Source organism: Phyllopteryx taeniolatus, chromosome 2 (genome assembly GCF_024500385.1).
Source record: "Phyllopteryx taeniolatus isolate TA_2022b chromosome 2, UOR_Ptae_1.2, whole genome shotgun sequence".
Lineage (NCBI taxonomy): Eukaryota > Metazoa > Chordata > Actinopteri > Syngnathiformes > Syngnathidae > Phyllopteryx > Phyllopteryx taeniolatus.
In genome coordinates, this window is record NC_084503.1 from 40,206,013 (window position 1) to 40,227,948 (window position 21,936).

Below are 21,936 nucleotides of genomic sequence, written 5' to 3' on the forward strand. Positions count from 1 at the left end.
CCCTACCCCTGCTGTTTCTTTGTTTTTCCCTTTTTCTCCTTTTTCTTCAAATATACCTGTTCGGCACCCGGCCCATCCATCTGGAAGACCGACCAGCTTGTCTAAATTCTTTTCTACACAACATGAGTACCACGTGTGGTTTCCGGAGTACAAATTGGTGCATAATTGGTTTATAATAAGACTCAAAGAAGTTTGCAGCTCTCGCATTGTCATGCTCATTCTCCCCTCACATCACAAGTTCAGTCATTCACCCTACATTTTGTTCTTTACGTACGTGTGCTTGTAATCTTTGTAGTCCAGTCCCTCTCCCTTCCTCCGACCTGCTTTACAAGTTTTTCCGTGTATCGTGTTTTTTTTCTCTGTTTTGTTTCCCTGTAGTTTTACACACAGCAAATTAGTTTCTTCTTGAGGAAATTTTGGTTATCTGCCCTGTCAGTGCACGACTATTGCGCTGCATTTAAAGGGAATGACAGGCGCCACTTTGATTCGACTTATTGAAGTCTGCTGTGTTCACCGCCACAGTGGCGCAGACCTCCCTCTTCTAGATCCGCCGGGCCTGAGTGTTTAGAAAAGCGCTCACTAGGGTCGCGGGTGTGCTGGAGCCTATCCCAGCTATCATCGGGCAGGAGGCGGGGTACACCCTGAACTGGTCGCCAACCAATTGCAGGGCACATATAAACAAATAGCCATTCGCACTCGAATTCACACCAATGGGCAATTTAGAGTCTTCAGTTAACCTACTGTAACGGACATGCCATCAACCAGATGACAGTTCCAAGAGAAACCTGGGCTTCCAGTCATCAAGAACCCCCCCACCGTCAGGTGGCGGAGACGCACCGACACCTTCCCGCCGCGCTTAAAAACCCGCACTGCAGGAGCACCGTGCCAGCGCCCCGAACTACACTTTTGTTTGCGGGGGCAGCTTACGGAAAGAGATCCGTTGGGAAGGAAACGTGCAGCACATGTTTGCTCGGAGCGCGCCTATCCCAGCTATCATCGGGCAGGAGGCGGGGTACACCCTGATCTGTTTGCCAGCCAATCCCAGGGCACATACAAACAAACAACCATGCGCACTCACATTCACACCGACGGGCAATTTAGAGTTTTCAATTAACCTACCACGCATGTTTTTGGGATGTGGGAGGAAACCGGAGTCCCCGGAGAAAACCCTCGCAGGCACGGGGAGAACACGCAAACTCCACACAGGCGGGGCCGTGGATTCAACCACGGTCCCCAGAACTGTGAGGCAGATGCTCTAACCAGTCGTCCACCGTCCGCCAATTTTCCTAAAATTTACGAATAGAAAAAGAGACGTGGTACCCCTTTACGAGACAGAAATAGTTTGATTGTAACGCTAAATGTAAAAATCAAGCTAAACCGAAAGCAACGCAGGCGTCTTTGGTGTATTCTTTTCCAAAATGAATTACGTTCTTATCCAAAACCAATATACGCTACACTACCATGCATGTTTTTGGGATGTGGGAGGAAACTGGAGTACCCGGATAAAACCAACACGGGGAGAGCGTGTAATGTAATTCTCTGGCAAGAGTACACGAGTGGTCATTCCTGTCCATACAGTCTCTTTTTAAGTTCTAACCAAGAGTGCCGCTGAGGGTGTCACCATAATGTGTGTCCTTTTTGCATTATGACTGTTTGAATGCACTAAATGCTACATTTCATGTGAGCTAGAGGGAATTGGATAATTTTGTATCATACTGTATTTGCTTTGCAACTAAATGCTGGGGGAGGGCTAGTATTATATTATCCTCTTTTAGATGTCATGTCTATACAGTTTGTCTTTGTATTTTTCACTATAAGTAACTTCTTCATGTTCTACACATTAGCCAACTAACTTTACATGAAGACTTTGAAACAGTCCCCCTTTTTTATGCCATCCCAGGTGCCAGGATGAATGTCCAGTTGGAATGTATGGACCGCAGTGTGCTCACAAATGTGACTGCCAGAATGGGGCTAAGTGCTACCACATCAACGGGGCCTGTCTTTGCAATGAGGGCTTCAAAGGTCCAAGCTGCCAGGACCGCTTCTGTCCAGCTGGAGTATATGGACCCCTCTGTGACAAGGACTGCCCCTGCAAACTCGCAAACACACTCAGGTGATCAAAAGGTTTAAGCAGCCCAATATACAGTATCCTGTACCTGTGTTTATAGAGGCTTTAAAATGCAGAGGGAGTTTGTTCCAGCCATTTAAAAAAAAATCTGAATTATAAAGGCAGCCCAGAATGTTGTGATTAAATCTTGTATTCTGTGAATAGCAAGTCAGCTTAATTCAACAGTCTGCAGATAATCGGAAAGACATTATAACAAGAAAAAAAGGAAAGGAACGGTGACAATGCATCTGTGGAACTTTTTGCATCAATAATGCTTTATCAGGAATAATTTGTTCAAGGACACTTTGACAGTGCTGATGGGAATTGAGAGCCTAACATTCTACCAGCTGACTTATGTTGAAATGCCTAATGACTCGTGTCCTGAACCTTCACCCAAGCCGGTCCGCTCCATTTCATGAGGTCTACAGCTTTAAGACCTGTGACCGCATCTCATCAGTAACACGGATTCTAACTTTTTGATTGCCTGTAAATATCTGGGCTGTTTTTTTTACCCATGCTCATGTCTCTCTTGTTGATATGTTACAACAAGAAACGTGCAACAAAAATATATCCCATTAAGATCTAAGTGTTGATTATTATTCTGGCTCTTATTTCGTTGTTAAATGTCTTCAATTTATAATGTATATTTATTCCCCTTCTTCTGATGTGCTTTCTTTCAGCTGTCACCCTTTGTCAGGAGATTGCACCTGTGCAGCAGGATGGACAGGACTATTCTGCAACGAGACCTGTCCAGCAGGTTACTACGGTGAAGGCTGCAAAGAAGTGTGTGACTGTGCTAATGGAGCCGACTGCGACGGCGTCACTGGAGTGTGCATCTGTGCGCCAGGATATATAGTAAGTGTAGAAGTCTAGACATGCTCCAGATTCTACAAGTTTGAAAAATACATTCATAAGGAGTTGCCTATATTTTATTACTTGTTACTATTATTTTATTATCTTGAATGCCTATACAGTACCGGTCAAAGGTTTAGACACATCCTATCATGCAATATCATGAGAAGAAGAAGAAGCCTAGTTAAACCAATTACATTTTTATCAATGTGCTCAACCAACTACAGTACTCTCTATTAGTGTCTGATGTGCTTGTTTCACTTCTACTTTACATACAGGCAACAAATATTCTTCTCAATTGTCTCAACTAGCAGCAACAATAACAAACATTCATCTATCCTTCAATTTTCTATACAGCTTGTTTTCAGTAGGGTGACGGGTGAGCTGGAGCCTATTCCAGGTGACTTTGTAGACCCTTGACTCATCGCCAGCCAAACACAGGCCACATACAGTGTAAACAAACAAACATTCACACTCACATCACACCTACAGACAATTTAGAGTCAATAAACCTAACATGCATGCTTTTAGAAGCATGCAAGGAAAACATGCAAACTCCACACAGGAATGCCAGAGCCTGGATTCAAACCCGGCACCCCTCGACAATGAAGCAGGCATGCTAACCACTTGTCTACCTAACGTGTTGCCCTGCCCCAGAGTGAAAAGATCTTTACTTTTAATAAGTCACAAATATGGGTATGTTTACTCAATGCTAACCGAGTAAAAAAATACATTTTATTTATTTTTTATTTTGATTTTAACTTTTGCATGAAAATGCTGCAATATATTGCAAATCAATATAGAATATGTAAATCCCAGGCTAGTGTTATAGGGCAAGGGTGCTTGTTTTTGTTGTGATTTATAGTATGTGCACAGACTTGTCCACCATTTTCACAATCATTTTTATTATACCAGGATATTGGTGTTTTCAGGCTCCAAAACACTGTAAGCAAATGGCCAATATGACACTGACTTACTCTTTCCTTTTACAACAACAACATGAGAATATAGCCTAATGAATCTTTTTTGCACCACGTCCCTCGAGGTGATCTGTGTTGGGAGCATGCTACACTCGGATCATGGAACTGCAGTGAGCGCTGCTTTTTTCGTACTCAGCTGGACAACAACCAGTGGACTCCACTAGGTTCGCTTCTTGTCAGCTATTTTAAGGTGCAACTGTGAAGGAAAGTGCCCACTTTTGTTGTGTACTATTTTTATTTTTTTTTACATTTTCACCCATGTATTCACAGATGTTACAATGTTGTTGGCGTTGATGAATTTGACCACCAATGGTTTTTCTTTACCCATGTGGGATCGGCTAAGCATGCTTGGAACTGGTTTTGCCAATGGAAAGAGTGAGTGTTTGGGCTAAGGAGAGTAGACTTGACCTGAGGTCAGAGTAGTGCTACTGCTACTTTGGTTTACTTGAGGTAGATGTAGAACATGCTGGCTGGATGAGTCATCATACCTGGCTTGGGTACATGTTTGGGTCTTTTTTGTCTTGTCTTTTTTTGTAATACTAATACTAATAACAACGGCAGCACGGTGGACGACTGGTTAGCACATCTGCCTCATAGTTCTGAGAACCCGGATTCAAATCCGGCCCCCCCTGTGTGGAGTTTGCATGTTCTCCTCATGCCTGTGTGGGTTTTCCCCGGGTACTCTGGTTTCTTCCCACATCCCCAAAACATGCATGGTAGGTTAAGTGAAAACTCTAAATTGCCTGTAGGTGTGAATGTGAGTGCGAATGTTTTTTTGTTTATACAGTATGTGCCCTACGATTGGCTGGTGACCTGTTCAGGGTGTACCCCGCCTCTCGCCCAGAGTCAGCTGGGATAGGCTCCAGCAGCCCGCGACCCTAGTGAGGATAAGCGGGAAAGAAAATGGATGGATGGATTTATTTATCAGAATCAGAATCATCTTTATTTTGCCAAGTATGTCCAAAAACACACAAGGAATTTGTCTCCTGTAGTTGGAGCCCCTCTAGTATGACAACAGACAGTCAATTGACAGAGAATACTTTTGAGACATAAAGACATAGAGAAAAACAGTCACTGAGCAATAAAAGGTTGCTAGTAATCTGGTAATGCCGGTACATTTATTTATTTTTTATTTTTTTTGACAATTGTGCAAGAAGATGCATAGTCCTCTAGCAATTAGAATAGTTTGAATGACTAATACAGCAATAGTCCGGTGCAATGACCATTGTGCAAGGGGCGCCGAGACTTCAAGGAATGTATGCAGTTTAAAGTGACTAGTAGTGCGATAATCTGGGACAATGTCAATTGTGCAAATGTTGCAGATACTCCTCAGTCAGTGTGCAAGTGGTGCAGATGCCACTCTGGCATGAGTGGCCAGTATTGGTCAACAACAACAGATATGCAAATAGTGCAGCGTGGCGAGACTACTACAGTGAGTGCACGAGTAATATATAATTGGTCCGACAGAAATGTGACAACAAACTCAAGACAAAAAATTGGCGGCATGTTGCAATGGAATTGTAAATTAGCTGTTTAAGAAGTTGATGGCAAGAGGGAAGAAGCTGTTGGAATGTCTCCTAGTTTTAGTTTGCATTGCTCGGTAGCGCCTACCTGAGGGAAGGAGCTGGAAGAGCTGGTGACCAGGATGTGGAGGGTCCAAGAGGATTTTGCACGCTCTTGTCTTAGTTCTAGCACCGTGCAAGTCCTCAAGGGTGTGTAGGGGGACACCTGCTGTGTCCTGCCCGTCAGAAAGCTGTAAATCCACTGGCAGATGCCAGGCGAGAAGCTGAGCTGGAGAACGATGGAGGAGAGGAGGTGGATGATGGTGTTGAACGCAGAGCTGAAGTCCACGAACAGGATCCTCACGTAGGTCCCTGCGCTGTCGAGGTGTTCTAGGATGAAGTGCAGGTCCCCGTGTTGACTGCATCATCCGCAGACCTGTTTGCTTGGTAGGCAAACTGCAGGGAGTCCAGCAGGGGACCTGTGACGCTCTTGAGGTGGTCCAGCACCAGGCGTTCAAAGGACTTCATGACCACAGATGCCAAGGCGACAGGCCTGTAGTCATTCAGACCCGAGATTGCAGTTTTCTTGGGGACTGGGATGATGGTGCAGCGTTTGAAACAGGATGGTACTTCGCACAGTTCCAGAGATCTATTGAAGATCTGTGTGAAGACTGGAGCGAGCTGGTCCGCACAGACTTTGAAGCAGGATGGGGACACAAGGTCTGGGCCTGCCGCTTTGTTAATCTTTTGTTGTTTGAAGATGTGTCTCACATCCTGTTCGTGGATGGTCAACGCAGAAGACAGAGGTGTGATTGTGGTCGGTGGTGCAGCTGGGTGGGTGTGGGGTGTGAAAGTGTCCTTTTCAAGTCTGCAGTAGAAGGTGTTCAAGTCGTTGGCTATTGTTCTCAGCTTGGGGGGATCGTCACTTGTAATTGGTCAGCGATTTTAATGTATACCAGACTGATTTAGAGTCGTTAGGGCTAAACTGTATTTCTACCTTTAATTTCTTTAGTCAGCTGGTTTCTAGTGTGATTATACAGGACCCTGGCACCACTACAATATGCGTCCTCCTTAGCTTGGCGAAGTTGCTTAAGTTAGTTTCACAGTGAACCACGGCTTGTTGTTATTAAATTTGCGAAATGACTTTGTTGGTACACACACATCTTCACATATAGGATGTGACAGCGTCCGTATATTCCTCCAGCCTGTCAGCTGAATTTTCAAAGTCTGTGCAGTCTAAACAGCTTTGAAGTTCTATCTTTGCTTCATTGGTCCACCTTTTCACTGTTTTCACTGTAGGCTTCGCACATTTAAGTTCTTGCTTGTATGTTGTTATTAAGTGAATTTAGCAGTGATCAGACGAGCCCAGGGCTGCACGAGGTATGGCACGATATGTGTTATTTAGCGTAGTAAGGCCGTGGTCTAAAATGTTGTTTTCCCTGGTACGACAGTCGATGTGCTGCTTGTATTTAGGGTGTTTGTGGTTGAGTTTAGCTTTGTTAAAGTCTCCAAGATTAATGAGGGGTGAGTCCGGGTGTTTTTTTTTCTCAATTTCATTTACTTGTTCAGTGAGCGTTAGTAGTGCGGCATTCGTTTTAGCATGAGGCGGAATGTAAACACCAGCGAGTAAGAAAGATGCGAACTCACGAGGCGAGTAGAATGGCTTACAGTTCAAAAACAGCAACTCTAAATGCGGGCTGCAGTGTGTGCTGAGCTCCGTAATGTCTGTACACCATTTTTCGTTATAGATATAGAAATAGAGATATAGATATAGAGTGCTTTTAAATGGTACTAAAAGATGCTTTATCGATAAAATAAAATGCTTGGTTGAAAAGCCGTGGCCGTGGCCCAATGGTTAAGATCATCGCCTGCCACCGTGGGGGACCTAGGTTCAAAACCCCGACTGGACCATCCGCCAACATCCCCCGGACTCACGGCTGTGGTGTCCTTGAGCAAGACACTGATACCCTGAAATGCTCCCCGGGCGCTTCAGCTGCCCCCTGCTCCAGTGTGTTCCACTAACATGTGTATGTGTTCACTGTGATGGGTTAAATGCAGAGAACAAATTTCGTGTGCATGCATGCATGTTCATGACAATAAAAGATGATTCTTCTTCTTCTTCTTCTTCTTCTAAAACAGAATTAGAATAAAAATTAAATAAAGACAGGAATAAAATCTGGCAGATTTACACATTAAAACCAATTCCGAAGAAAACCAATTCCGAAGAAATTGGTTTTCAGTTGGGATTTGAAGATGGAGAAATCTGAACAGGTTTTGGGAGTAGAGAAGACTCTGTGCCCCGAAGTTTGATCCTTGGTCCGGTGAGGTGGAGAAAGAAGGTTAACGGAGGACCGGAGACTACGGGACTGGGTGTGGTGGTGGAGGGGAATGGAAAGGTAGGAAGGGGGCTTGTTTATGAAGTGCTTTGTGAGTGAGTTGAAGGACTTTGCACTGGATCAGTTGTGGAATCGGGAGCTAGTGGTGTTTCTGAAGAACAGGGGTGATGTGGTCTCGGGAGCGGGTCTGAGTGAGCAAGCGGGGAGCTGAGTTCTGGACATACTGAAGTTTATTGAGAAGTTTGGTGGATGAGCCAAAGAGGATGCTGGTGCTGTAGTCAAGTCTTGAGATGAAAGCATGGATCTGAGTTTAGCTGCAGTGAAGGAAAGTGATGGGCAGAGACGGGCAATATTCTTGCGGTGGTAGAAAACGTTTTTTGTGATGTTGTTGATGTGAGTCTAAAAGCTGAGGTTGGTGTCAAAGACTATTCCTTGGTTGGGGATGTGAGGGGAGAGGACCAGTGTGGTGTTGTCAACAGAGAGGAAGAAGTTACTGGTATGCTTGGTGAGTGTCGTCTATTCAGTTACTACTTAAAAACACTTGGTGCCACTGGAGCTCGCTAATACTATATTGATGATATACTGTTATGTTGGAAGAAGAGAGAAAAGAGAAAGGCGGTTGAATAAAGTTCATGCTGGACTCGCTACCTTATTTCACACCGCTATTCATCTTGATATTGGAAGAGAACACCACAAATTAGTGACGAAGATGGCGAAATGTTGTGACTTTCCCTGCATTGTTCCTGCCATCCACCAGACAACCTACAATTCTGTTCGAGATGTGGATGAAACTATTTGACAAATACCTGCTTGCTATTTGCGCGGAAGGGGACGACTGTCTCGACAAGAGGACACGTGCACTGCTCCTGCACTGCCTGGGCACAGAAGGACAACATGTATGTTAAACACTTACGAATGCAGGTACAATGTATGATTCAGCAGTGACTGCACTGCGTGCATATTTCATTCAGGCAGCAAATGTTGTAGTGGAGCGACACAAGTTCAGACAAAGAGCAGAGAGACCGCATGAGCAGGACACTTGCCTGAGTATGTAAGTCCAAGAAACCTGCTGTAAAAGTTGGCGAAGTGGTTGTTCCTGAAATGAACACAGTGCTCATGTGTAACGGACACGCCATTAAAGATGACACCCAGCACCCCGAGTCTTGTGCTGTCTCCACTCCGCCGCCGAGGTAGACGACCACGGGGATGCCATATTTAACTTCGCACAGGGACGCTAAAGTAATTACAGACCGTCCCAAGTAGCATCAAAGCTGAAACACAGACAACTGGTTTTGCACCCGGATGCAAAATTAATTAACTTCCTCCCCAGCCAGCCTGAAGAGGGTCACCAACAAAGACTTCTCTTTCCTCCTGTGTCCAGTGACACCTGCTCCTCCGGGCTGGGACAATGGATGGAGAACTAGCGACACCCACAGGTAGTGGAAATTTACTACAACCCCGGATTAACTAATCACAATCTTCACTGGACTTGAATGTTATTTAATATTGTAAGAACATTACATGAACGACACCAGTGTTACCATTGGAATAGCGCCACTCGTGATTGTATGTCAATTTGAATGTCCGATGTCAATTCTGTTTGTCAACTGAACCGGATTAAATGGTTCACCCCACACAACACAAATGCCACATTGCAAATATTACAGTGTTCACAACAACCAGATACAATGGAAACATTCGTTACAGGGATTAAAAAGGATGTGCGGGTGACAATGCAAAGCTGGACAATGGTCTCGTGATCTCAAATCCAATAATCAATATTTTATTCAACTGGGTTTAAACCACAAAATAATCCTAAAATGGGAAAGTAACATTCAGAGGCGGTCCAGCTTCCTTTTTGGTCCCGGAGGTGGGAAGGGAAGGGGGGCGGAACCACCCCTTTGGCGGCTGGCCATAAAGGCCGGCGCCCCCTTTGTTGTCGGAGACTGGCCCAGCCAGGACGCCCCACCTTGGACCCTTCCCCACCGCAGGGGATCCTGCCAGCTCTCCGAGCTACCCTTTTTGGGCGCTTGGGCAAGCTCTGTGGGGACAGAAGCTGACAGCACACGTCCGCTCCGAATACTGTGCTCCTTTTTTTTCCCTTCCTCCTTTCTGCCAAATCCACCTGTTCCCCCGTGTGGACCGGTCCGGCCAAACATTCGGAAGCTCGACCAGCCTGTCTCAATCGTGTTCAACACACATAAATCCAATTTACTGTCTAGTCTATTCCGTCTACGAAAAGTACAGATTAGTGCATATTTGGGTTAAAATTAACGAGAACAGGAACCACCAATTATATGCATTGTCACTCCACGCTCATTCCACCCTCACATCACAATTCAGTCTCCTTTGCCAATGTGGGTCTGTCCTTTGTTTGTTTTTTTGTTTTCCTGCATTGTTTCCCTCGTAGATTACCATGTTAGATCTCATTAAATTTTCTATAAGAATTCACTACCTGTATCAGATGTGTTTGTATCGGTTCGAGAAAAGACCTCTGGCTATCGAGAACGCTTATCTAATTGATGAAGCAACCTTCAAATTACGAGACTGAGGAAAAAAGGTTTGTCGTCACTTTATCAAAATTTTATACACATAAAGAGTGATGTGGTGCTCCTTTACTAGATAAAATAGCCTGATTTATATCTGTAACTTAAAATTACGCTAAACCGGAAGTAACGCAGGCCACAGCATTGCTTGGACTGGACTTATTCAAAGCAATGAGACGGTGTATGGAAAACAACACTGTGCTCTCACATGGTGCCACCTCACCAGCAGTTACCTTAACTGCAGCTCTAGTTGTCGAGGTCACGGAGATTAGAATAAACGACACAGAGACCAAAGGTGAAACAGTGTCCTGGGAGAAACTGGGTCTCGCTAATGGTTTCATCCACCAAGTAAAAATCAGAGATGGTGACCAGCCTGTTCAACAAAAGCTGCGAAGGCTCCCGCTGCGAAGGCTTACAGGAGTTCCTTCTCACATATCGCGCAACTCCATACTGCACCACAGGTGTGTCACCATATGAGCTCATGTTCAACAGAAAGATGCGCACAAAAGTGGACATTGGAAGGCTACTCAGCTCTCTTGGTTCCAGAAAGTACAACAGACATTATCACAGGTGCTGCTCCTCCAGTCCCTGAGCCTGAGCTTGCACAACCACAACTACTTTAGGAGTAGTCTTCAAGGATCGTTGAAGTGCTCTATTTTAAAACGGGAATCTCTGAATCCAACTGAAGGACTTTTTAAAAGTGTCCCGCATGGTTCAAAATCATGATCAGAAAGCCTTTTTTGGTCCACAACTTTGTGCAAGTGTAGGAGGAAGCAGCGTATCATGCACTGTCTTGAATAAAGAAGGTCCCATTATCATGAATTTTAATGTAATTGGTTAATAATGAACCCAGCCATATTCCAGTTCCGCAGTTATAAGAGGGTGTGTACAAGTTATAGGCTACATACGTACACTATATCAATAGTTTATTTTTACTACAAGATTTTTTTTTTCCAATGAGTTGTACAGGATATAGGTCACATTAATGGTGGGAAACCTGGTCACATTATTTTACATCACAAACAGTCTGGCATTTGAACTTGGCTTTTATCTCCACTGCAAGTGCAGCTTGTTCCCACACAACTTTTTCCAGTATGCATGTATCCGTATGAACATAGACTGCATGACAGCACATACGTATGAGAACTTGTTGGTGAGGTAGTTTTACTTTTGTCAAAATATCTCACTATTTCTTTCCTAGATCCAAAGCAGATAAAACAGCTGGGTGTAGAATTATGGATAATTGCTGCATTTCCTTTTGAGGAGACATTCACAGGGATGTGCCATTTTATAGTGTGTGATGTGCAGTATACTGTACTAACACAACACACTGTAACCATTTGTGCATACATATTTGCATACAGGTCCAGTGTGTGTGTCCTTTAGTTGCATTGATATTCAAATGTTGGGTTTGGGTTGTAGATCTATTCTCGATGGCTCACGGACAGCAAGTCAAAATTAAATTTTAAAAATGTTTAATGCTCTGCCAGTGATGGATATTATTTTGAAAGGCAAGCACAGAAAAGTGCACTCAGGCATCACTAACCTTTTTTAAACCCGAGAGCTACTTCTAGGGTACGAATAACTGTTAAGGGCTACCAGTTTGAAACACACTTGTAAAATGTGAAAATTGTTTGTCCATCCATCCATTTTCTGAGCCGCTTCTCCTCACTAGGGTCGCGGGTGTGCTGGAGCCTATCCCAGCTATCATCGGGCAGGAGACAGGATACACCCTGAACTGGTTGCCAGCCAATCGCAGGGCACAAATAAACAAACAACCATTTGCAGTCACATGCACACCTTAGATTTATTTAGAGTTGTCAATTAACCCACCATGCATGTTTTTGGGATGTGGGAGGAAACCGGAGTGCCCGGAGAAAACCCACGCAGGCACGAGGAGAACATGCAAACGCCAAACAGGCAGGGCCGGGATCTGAACCCCGGTCCTCAGAACTATGAGGAAGATTTTATGGGAAGTCATCATTTCGAACGTTGTTATTAATATAAATTGTTTTTCATCCAAGGGAAGACTGATCAAGTTAATGATTTTTCACAATAATAAACAACAATGATTTGACAAGATAGGAAACTGATAAATATCAATATGCAAAACTATTTGTATTAATCTCAGCAAGTGTTTACAAATGACCACTAATACAACATTCCTAGGAAATCAGAATGTCCCATCACTGGTGAGCTATTTTGAGAACAGGCCCGAGGCCTACTCGTGTGGCCCTCAGGGACTACCTACCCACGGGCACCATGTTGGTGACCCCATCCATCCATCCATCCATTTTCTTCTGCTTATCTGAGGTCTGGTCTCGGGGGCAGCGGCGAAAGCAGGGAAGCCCAGACTTCCCTCTCCCCAGCCATGTTGTCCAGCTCTTCCGGGGGAAACCCAAGGCGTTGCCAGGCCAGCCAAGAGACATAGTCACTCCAGCGTGTCCTGGGTCGTCCCTGGGGCCTCCTCCCAGTGGGACATGCCCAGAATACCTAATCAGGAAGCCCTCCAGGGGGCATCCTAATCAGATGCCCGGGCCACCTCATCTGGGTCCTCTCAATGCAGAAGAGCAGTGTCTCGACTCTATGCCCCTCCTGTATGACCGAGCTTCTCACCCTATCGGTAAGGGAGAGCCCGGACACCCTGCGAAGGAAACTCATTTCAGCCGCTTGTATCAGCGGTCTTCGTCTTTTGGTCACAACCCATAGCTCGTGACCATAGGTGAGGGTAGAAATGTAGATCAATTCGTAAATTGAGAGCTTTGTCTTTCAGTTCATTTCCTTCTTTACCACGATAGCCCGATACAGAGTTTGCATCACTGCAGACGCTGCACCTATCCGTCTGTCGATCTCCCGCTCCATTCTTCCCCTCACTCGTGTACAAGACCCTGAGATATTTGAACTCCTCCACTTTGGGCAAGATCTCCTCCTCGACCGGGATAGGGAAGTCCACCCTTTTCTGACTGAGGACCTTGGTCTCAGATTGGGAGGTGCTGATTTTTATCCCAGGCGGTCAGCCACACAGCTGCGAACCGCTCCAGCGAGAGTTGAAGATTACGGCTTAATGAAGTCATCAGAACCAAATCCTCTGCAAAAACCAGAGACGTAATACTGATGGCACCAAATCGGACCCCCTCATGTTCTTGGCTGCGCTTAGAAATTCTGTCCATGAACATAATGAACAGAATGCTGGCAATGCAGACCAAACTCTGACACTGGTCATACAGGGACCAAACAGCCCTTGTCAGGGGGTCTGATACCCCCTACTCCGGGATCACCCTCCACAGGACTCCCCCAAGAGACACAGTCTTTTCCAAGTCCACAAAACACATGTAGACTGGTTGGGTGAACTCCCATGCACCCTCCAGAACTCTGCTGACAGTGTAGAGCTGCTCCACTGTTCCACGGCCGGGATGAAAACCACACTGCCCCTCCTGAATCTGAGATTCGAATGTGAGACGGACCCTCCTTTCCAGCACCCCCAAATAGACCTTACGAGGGAGGCTGGGCAGTGTGATATCCCCGAATGAATGTCCATGCAATGTTGCTGAGGCATGTCAACCAGGATAGCCTCAGAACATCGAGAGCCTTTAGGAACTCAGGGCGGATCTCATCCAACCCTGGGGCCCAGCCACCAAGGATCTTTTTAACCGCTTCGGTCACCTCAACCCTGGAGATGGGAAAGCCCACCTCAGACTCTGCTTCCTCATAGGAAGGCGTGTCAGTAGAATTGAGGAGGTCTTCGAAGTATTCGACCAACCATGTCTTCCCTCACGACATCCATCAACATTCTCTTTGGTCTTCCTCTAGCTCTCTTGCCAGCTTCACCCTCGTCATCCTTCTACCAATATACTCACTATCACTCCTCTGGATGTGTCCAAACCATCGAAGTCTGCTCTCTCTAACTTTGTCTCCAAAACATCTGACCTTGGTAGTCCCTTTGATGGGCTCATTTCTAATCCTATCCAACCTGGTCACGCTGAGAGAGAACCTCAAAATCTTCCTTTCCGCCACCTCCAACTCTGCTTCCTGTTGTCTCTTCAGTGCCACTGTCTCTAATCCGTACAACATGGCTGGTCTCACCACTGTCTTATAAACTTTGTCCTACAGCCTAGCAGAGACTTCTCTTAGATAACACACCTGACACCTTCCTCCACCCATTCCAACCTGCTTGGACCCGTTTCTTCACTTCCTGACCACACTCACTATTTCTCTGGGCTGTTGATCCCAAGTATTTAAAGTCCTCCACCCTCGCTATCTCTTCTCCCTGTAGCCTCACTCTTCCCCCTCCACCCCTCTCATTTATGCACATATAGTCTGTCTTACTTTGACTAATCTTCATTCCTCTCTTTTCCAGTGCATGCCTCCAGCTTTCGAACTGTTCCTGCACCTGCTCCCTGCTTTCACTGCAGATCACAATGTCATCTGTGAAGATCATGGTCCATGTAGATTCCAGTCTAACCACATCTGTCAGCCTGTCTATCACCACTGAAAAAAGGAAGGGGCTCAGAGCTGAGCCTTAATGTACTCCCACCGCCACCATAAACACCTATGCCACACCTACAGCACACCTCACCGCTGTTGTGCTGCCCTCATACATATCCTGTACTATTCTAACATACTTCTCTTCCACTCCAGACTTCCGCATGCAGTACCACAGTTCCTCTCTGGGTACTCTGTCATAGGCTTTCTCTAGATCTACAGTGACACAATGTAGCTCCTTCTGCCCTTCTCTGTACTTCTCCATCAACACCATCAAGGCAAATAATGCATCTGTGGTACTCTTTCGAGGCATGAAACCATTCTGTTGCTCACAAATACTCACTTCTGTCCTGAGTCTAGCCTCCACGACTCTTTCCCATAACTTCATTGTTTAGCTCATCAACTTTATTCCTCTAGAGTTCTCACACCTCTGGACATCACCCTTGTTCTTAAAAATGGGCACCAGCACACTTTTCCCCATTCCTTAGGCATCGTCTCACCTAGAATTCTGTTGAATAAGCTGGTCAAAAACTCCACACCCACACAGGTATGTCATCAGGACTAACTGTCGTTCCATTTTTCATCCTCTTTAGTGCCTTTCTAACTTCCCCCTTACTAATCATTGCCACTTCCTGGTCCACCACACTTGCCTCGTCTACTCTTCCTTCTCTCTCATTTTCCTCATTCATCAACTCCACAACTGCCAGCACACTACTGGCATCAGTCAACACATTTCTATCTCTATTCTTACTGACCCTAACCTGCTGCACATTCTTCCCATCTCTATCCCTCTGTCTGGCCAACCTGTATAGATCTTTTTCTCCTTCTTTAGTGTCCCACCTGGCATATATGTCATCATATGCCTCTTGTTTGACCTTTGCGTCTTAATGTATTCCTTTCAGTCCTCTCAGCGTCCTACTTCTTCCTAGCTAACCTCTTTGCTTGTATGATTTTTCCTGTACTTTGAGGTTCCACCACCAAGTCTCCTTCTCCCCTTTCCGACCAGAAGATACACCAAGCACTCTCCTGCATAAATAAAAATAATTTAAAAAAACAAATATATATATATATATATATATATATAATATTATAATTAATATTAATCATTTATGAATAATTAAGTTGTAATTGTAGTTCAGTGCTTTTGATAGTGTTCCAGACAGAAAAGGCCCTCACTGCACAGCGCTGATATAGATTAGAGAATACAAAAACACATGCTCCTTCTGAGTACCCTGTTAGACGAACGGTGCGCACGTTTCACTGGAGTCACCTAACTATTGCATCTGTTACGGCGGCTAATTTCACATTAAAAGTGTCAACATATTTTCCAAATGGACTTAAAATATTTACCGTTTGACAGGCACGCCAGGCGCGTAAAAACAAGATTTATGCACCAACGGGGGAATTGGCCCTTAATGCTCAATGCAGAGCTATGTATCAAATGTCTAATTTTGTACCCCTTTTTACTTTGTTAGTCCAGATACTTAATTCTATATTATTGCATTGTGTATACTTTTATATATGCAGTTGTCCTCTTTTTTCAGTTTATTGATTCTTTTCATTTATTTTGTGCAATTTACAAACCCCAATTCCAATGAAATTGGGATGTTGTGTAAAACATAAATAAAAACAGGATACAATGATTTGCAAATTCTGTTCAACCTATATTCAATTGAATACACGACAAAGACACGATATTTAATGTTCAAACTGATTATTATTTTTATTTATTTTTTTAGCCAATATTCACACATTTTTCATTTGATGCCTACAACACGTTCCAATAAAGCTGGGATTTGTGACAGTGTTTACCACTGTGTTACATCACCTTTCCTTTTAACAACAATCGTTTAGCGTTTGGGAACTGAGGACACTAATTTTTTAACCTTTTGTTGGTATAATTATTTCCCATTCATTTGCATCTGAATCCAGGATTACCTCACCACAACAGTTTAACCTTCCTTCCAAAATCCATGTTTTATGTGACGTAATGAAAGTCTTCTGCTGGTGTTGGCAAGCCTTGCCTTTCTCATCAGTGGTGTTCTCTGCCTATAGGTAGTTGTTTTCATTTCAAAAAGACACTGCTTAGGATAGTTGCACAAGTAATGATTTCAGACCAATTCCTTGTGTGTGTCTTGTAACATACTGATACTGCTGATTCTGATGGTGATGTGCTTTTTCCCCTAAGCACTTATTGATAGTGATCTTTTATAGGAAAGAAATGTTGTTTTGAAATGATTTCCTTACGTCAAAATGTCGAGGAAGTGAAGGCACCAAGTGGCCAGAAATAAAGGTCACTTCATCCTCTAACCACTGTAGTTCACCACACTCCAACCTTACATTAGATTTTATAAACTTCAGCAGTGCATTTTTTTTTCTGCAAAGAAACACAAAGAATTGAAGGTCCCTTCGTTGTTTCAGTTAAATGACTCTCATCCATTCCATGTCTATCATTGAATACAGTCCAGCGTGGTGGTGTTTTAAAAGTCATGGGAACAACAAAATGTGATACAAGTGTCACCTGGTAAAGTCCTGTTCGACTCTTGAACTTTTCTCTGTGGAGTTTGCATGTTTTCGCCGGGCTTGCTCGCAGTTTAGTTGAGGTACTCGTTCATCTGTCCACATCACAACAACAAGTATGTTTGTTACAGGATGTGTGCCATTTGACATCCGTCCTGGATGTAGCTCTCTTCGCGCTCATTGTCAGACGGGATAGTCTTCAGCTTGTGACTATAAGGGATTATTGATTAAAAAAAATAAGTATATCAACGACTGTATCCCGTTGCATAAGCATCCCCATATTTCCACTGTCTTCACTGTTGATCTTCATTTCTGTTATTTTTTTACTAGGGCGAGGACTGCTCTATTATCTGTCCTGCAGGCCTGTATGGAACCAACTGCACATCGTCATGTTTCTGTCAAAATGAGATATCATGCTCACATGTCGATGGCTCGTGCATCTGCAGAGAAGGTCATTATCCTTTATTTGTGGTCATCATTGTCCCTTCTATACACTCTGATACTACCCAGAAGGTTAAATTCCAGTTTCCCCACATTAAGAAACATTGATAGATGACAGATTTTAGTTTTCACATTTTGTTAAAGAAAAAAACATAAGCAGAATGATACACATTAAAAAAAAAAGAAACATGGTCTCGTAAAAGTTTAAAGTAGTAGTCCAGTAAAAGTTTTGGAAAACATTTCATTGTTCACAAAAGATGTTTAAGAATAATTCAGTAATGGGCCCAGGGGTCATGTTGTTACATAAACACAAAACACTTGTCATTCTCATGTCATGTGGCATGTATTAAAAATTACACAATTACTTTTTGGGATCCTTTGATGTAATAATATCTGTCACTTGCCAGTAATTCGATCAGGAAAACAAGAGGTTTGTGGCTTTGGGTTGCAATGAAGCAGAGAAATGACAGCAGCCAATGAGACAGAAGCTTACAATCCCCTGCCAAATCTTTGTCAATGTCCATCAAAGATACTATTGACCAGAAACACCAATGGGTACAAAGTACTCTTTGAAATATATATTTATGTAGACTTGCAGCTAGACACATCTTGCAAGAAGCATTGTCTATTACAAAATTTGCCAAGAATAAAGAATTGGCGGCGGCACGGTGGCCGACTGGTTAGAGCGTCAGCCTCACAGTCCTGAGGTGCGGGGTTCAATCCCCGTCCCCGCCTGTGTGGAGTTTGCATGTTCTTCCCGTGCCTGCGTGGGTTTTCTCCGGGCACTCCGGTTTCCTCCCACATCCCAAAAACATGCATTAATTGGTGACTCTAAATTGCCCGTAGGCATGACTGTGAGTGCGAATGGTTGTTTGTTTCTATGTGCGCTGCGATTGGCTGGCAACCAGTTCAGGGTGTACCCCGCCTCCTGCCCGATGACAGCTGGGATAGGCTCCAGCACGCCCGCGACCCTAGTGAGGAGAAGTGGCTCAGAAAATGGATGGATGGATGGATAAAGAATTGGCTGCATATAGAGATGCAATGATATAAAAATGTCCCCTCATGATTATAGTTAGCAAAAATAAATGTAAAAAAAATATGTTTGAATGAATAATTATAATCACAAAGTTTTATTTTGAATATGAAAACGATCATATCCCTAAGCACTTTTTGCACGGTAGGAATTGTAAATTGCAACAGCCAAAATAAATTTGTATGCATGCATAAAATTTGCCAGGTTCCAGTGATTGCAATGGTATTGAATCAAAAATTAAGGTTAACAATCAATTTGACTGCCGTCATATATTAAATAAAGTGACTCAAAGGACATGGACTATGTGTATCAAGACTAATTAATGAATAATGAATGAACGTGACTGTGCAAATGCTGATGGCTGTGATTCTCTTTTAAAAAGTCAGATGCAAATGAATTTCTCCAGTAGTTGACTGATGGTCAGTTTGTTTCTGTCTCCAGGTTGGCAAGGGGTGGACTGCTCCATCCAATGCTCCAGTGGAAACTGGGGTCTAACCTGCAATCAGACATGTCAGTGTGCTAACGGGGCAGCCTGTGACCCTGTTAATGGAACCTGCTCCTGCTCTCCAGGCTGGAGGGATGAATTGTGTGACATACCGTGTCATGTTAGTGCTCACAGAATTGACTTTTTTTCCTCCTAATAACATGTCTGGGTGTTGCTTGCTCTCTAGTATGTTTAATGACCTAAAGAAAATAATATTTTTGTATACTGTAGCTCATTTGTATCCTGGCTTGTAGGAGGGATCATATGGTCTGAACTGCAAAGAGAGATGTGACTGTGCAAATGCTGATGGCTGTGATCCGGTAACTGGCTCTTGTCGCTGTGTCGCAGGTTGGACAGGTATGTCATGCACCGACAGAGACAAATAGGTTAAGTTTATATTCACCAATCAGTTAGAGACTGAATTCATCCCGCCCGGATTTTCTTCAGGAAGTTGGAACAGACATTAGCAAGCTTGATGGTCCTGGAGCCTTGACCCAACTGAGATTTTTTACGTTTATTTGTTCCGTTGCAGGGTTATAATAGTTTTGGACATTCCATTACAGTTAGTTTTTATTTCATTTTGACATTTCTTTTTCAAATTTAGTTAGTTTTAATTAGTTTTTAGAGAAGGTTTGTTAGTTTTTATTAGTTTTTATTTTATTAAAAAATGCTTTGTTTTAGTTTAGTTTTTATTACTTTCATTATTAGTTTTAATTTTTTTTATTATTATTTGGGGTATTTGCCAAGTGTGAGATTTAAAAAAAAGAGTATCATGTAAGAAAAACTCAACAAAAAAATACCATTAAAATTTTTTTTTTATTATTACTAACAGATGAACAACCATCCACAAATCAAACACAGGTAGTGTATAACATTCCACAGAATTCGAAGTGCAATACTGTAAGTGCAGTGCATAATACTGCTTCTAAGGTTAATTAGATGCATCACAATGTACAGTAAAACCAGTCATGAGACATATGCTGTAGCGTGGCCTTTATAAAAAATTTGCTTATATGTTTAACTTCCAAAAAAATCTAGTTCTTATTTGCATGCTTTCCTTCCCGTGTTGCTAAACTGCAAACTTCTCAAGTAGACCTTCAGATTTGTGACTCTTAGATAGACAGATACTGTAGATAGAAAAATAGCTTGCTAACTTTTATTAAGAATCTAAACATTCCTCAATTAAATACACACAACTAAAGACAGCCTTGATGTTCCTTTAACCATCACAGAATTACATAACGCATTAAAAAATATGCAATCGGGACGAGCGGTTGTTTGCAGTACTTCGCAAATTTGGCCTTAGAGATTCATTTATCCATTGGATAGCAACATTATACAATTCGCGGAAAGCGATAGTCACCACAAATAGGATTACTTCACAAATTTTTACATTACAAAGGGGAACCAGACAAGATGTCCACTCTCACCAATGCTATTTGCAATATTCATCGAACCTCTTGCTGCCGCTATATGTCAGAATGCTAATATTAAACGTATCTGCTCACGAGTGACAGAACACAAAATCAATCTATATGCTGATGATATTCTTTACTTACAGGAACCCAAGTCATCTCTTCAGGCAGTCTTCAATCTCATTAAAACATTTTCACAAATATCAGACTACTCTATCAACTGGACAAAATCAACAACACTCCCAATAACAGCAAACACACAGACTCCTGCAGATCAAATCCCAGATTACCGTATTCCTATAGGAAACGTTAAGTGTTTAGGTATTAATATTTCGTCAAAACTCAGAGCTAACCAATCTAAATTACACACCACTTTCGGAAAAATAATCTCAGCTGATTTAAGACGCTGGAATAACTTGCCTATATCACTACTGGGAAGAATAGCTACAATAAAAATGAAAACCTTACCTCACATAAATTATTTATTTTCAATGATTCCATTTAAAACCTCATTTAAATGGTTTCAAACCTTAGATTCTGCTGTAATACATTTTTATTCAAAAAAATAAGAAAAATACTATTAGTCTATCCACTCTTCAGAAAAGTGAACAGGAGGGAGGCCTAAATGCTCCCAACTTTAAACACTATTATTTAGCTAACCAATTACAATACATCATCAAATGGTTGCACCACAATGAGGAGTATGATTCTTGGCTAGAATTGGAACAAATAGACTGCAACAACATCAAACTCCCAAAACTCCATTTATTCCCACAAGTCTTAAACGCCATAAATGCTTCAAGAACCCAATAATCGCATCCAAAAATACCCCAGACACCTATTGTCATGCTATATGGGAATGCACACCAATTCAATGCTTTTGGTCTTCGGTTACACAAAAACTCCCTAACATTTTGAATTTCAGGATTCCACTTTCCCCAAGATTGTGAATACTTGACGACTTAAGCATAACCGACCTCCCTCATAAATATTCACAATCATTACTCGTCGCGTTAACTACCGCTAAGAAAACAATTGTATTAAACTGTAAAAACAAACAAGCTATTAACATCAATCAGTGGCTAAATCTCATCATAGAATATATTGCATTAGAAAAAATATCAGCAGAACGAAAAAATCAATTGCATATATACCTACACTTGCATGTGTCCTTAGCATACACCCCTTGGACTCTTTCACTGGGTCTGGGGTCACTCACTTATTGCGACAAATAACTC

The 21,936-nt window shown here is 43.0% G+C and overlaps 1 protein-coding gene across 7 annotated transcripts in view; it reads left to right on the forward strand.

Moving 5' to 3' along the window:
- LOC133474472 (multiple epidermal growth factor-like domains protein 11) overlaps positions 1 to 21,936 on the forward strand; it is a 296,652-nt gene that overhangs the window by 233,739 nt on the left and 40,977 nt on the right. For all 7 annotated transcript variants that reach the window (XR_009787515.1, XM_061766236.1, XM_061766238.1 and 4 more), the window contains exons 9-13: positions 1,901 to 2,113; positions 2,788 to 2,962; positions 17,656 to 17,776; positions 19,241 to 19,404; positions 19,538 to 19,640. Coding sequence is in view for 6 of the 7 variants with exons in the window: in XM_061766236.1 (XP_061622220.1) it covers positions 1,901 to 2,113; positions 2,788 to 2,962; positions 17,656 to 17,776; positions 19,241 to 19,404; positions 19,538 to 19,640 (776 nt within the window). In the remaining variant the exon portion in view is untranslated. The remainder of the gene's footprint in view (positions 1 to 1,900; positions 2,114 to 2,787; positions 2,963 to 17,655; positions 17,777 to 19,240; positions 19,405 to 19,537; positions 19,641 to 21,936) is intronic.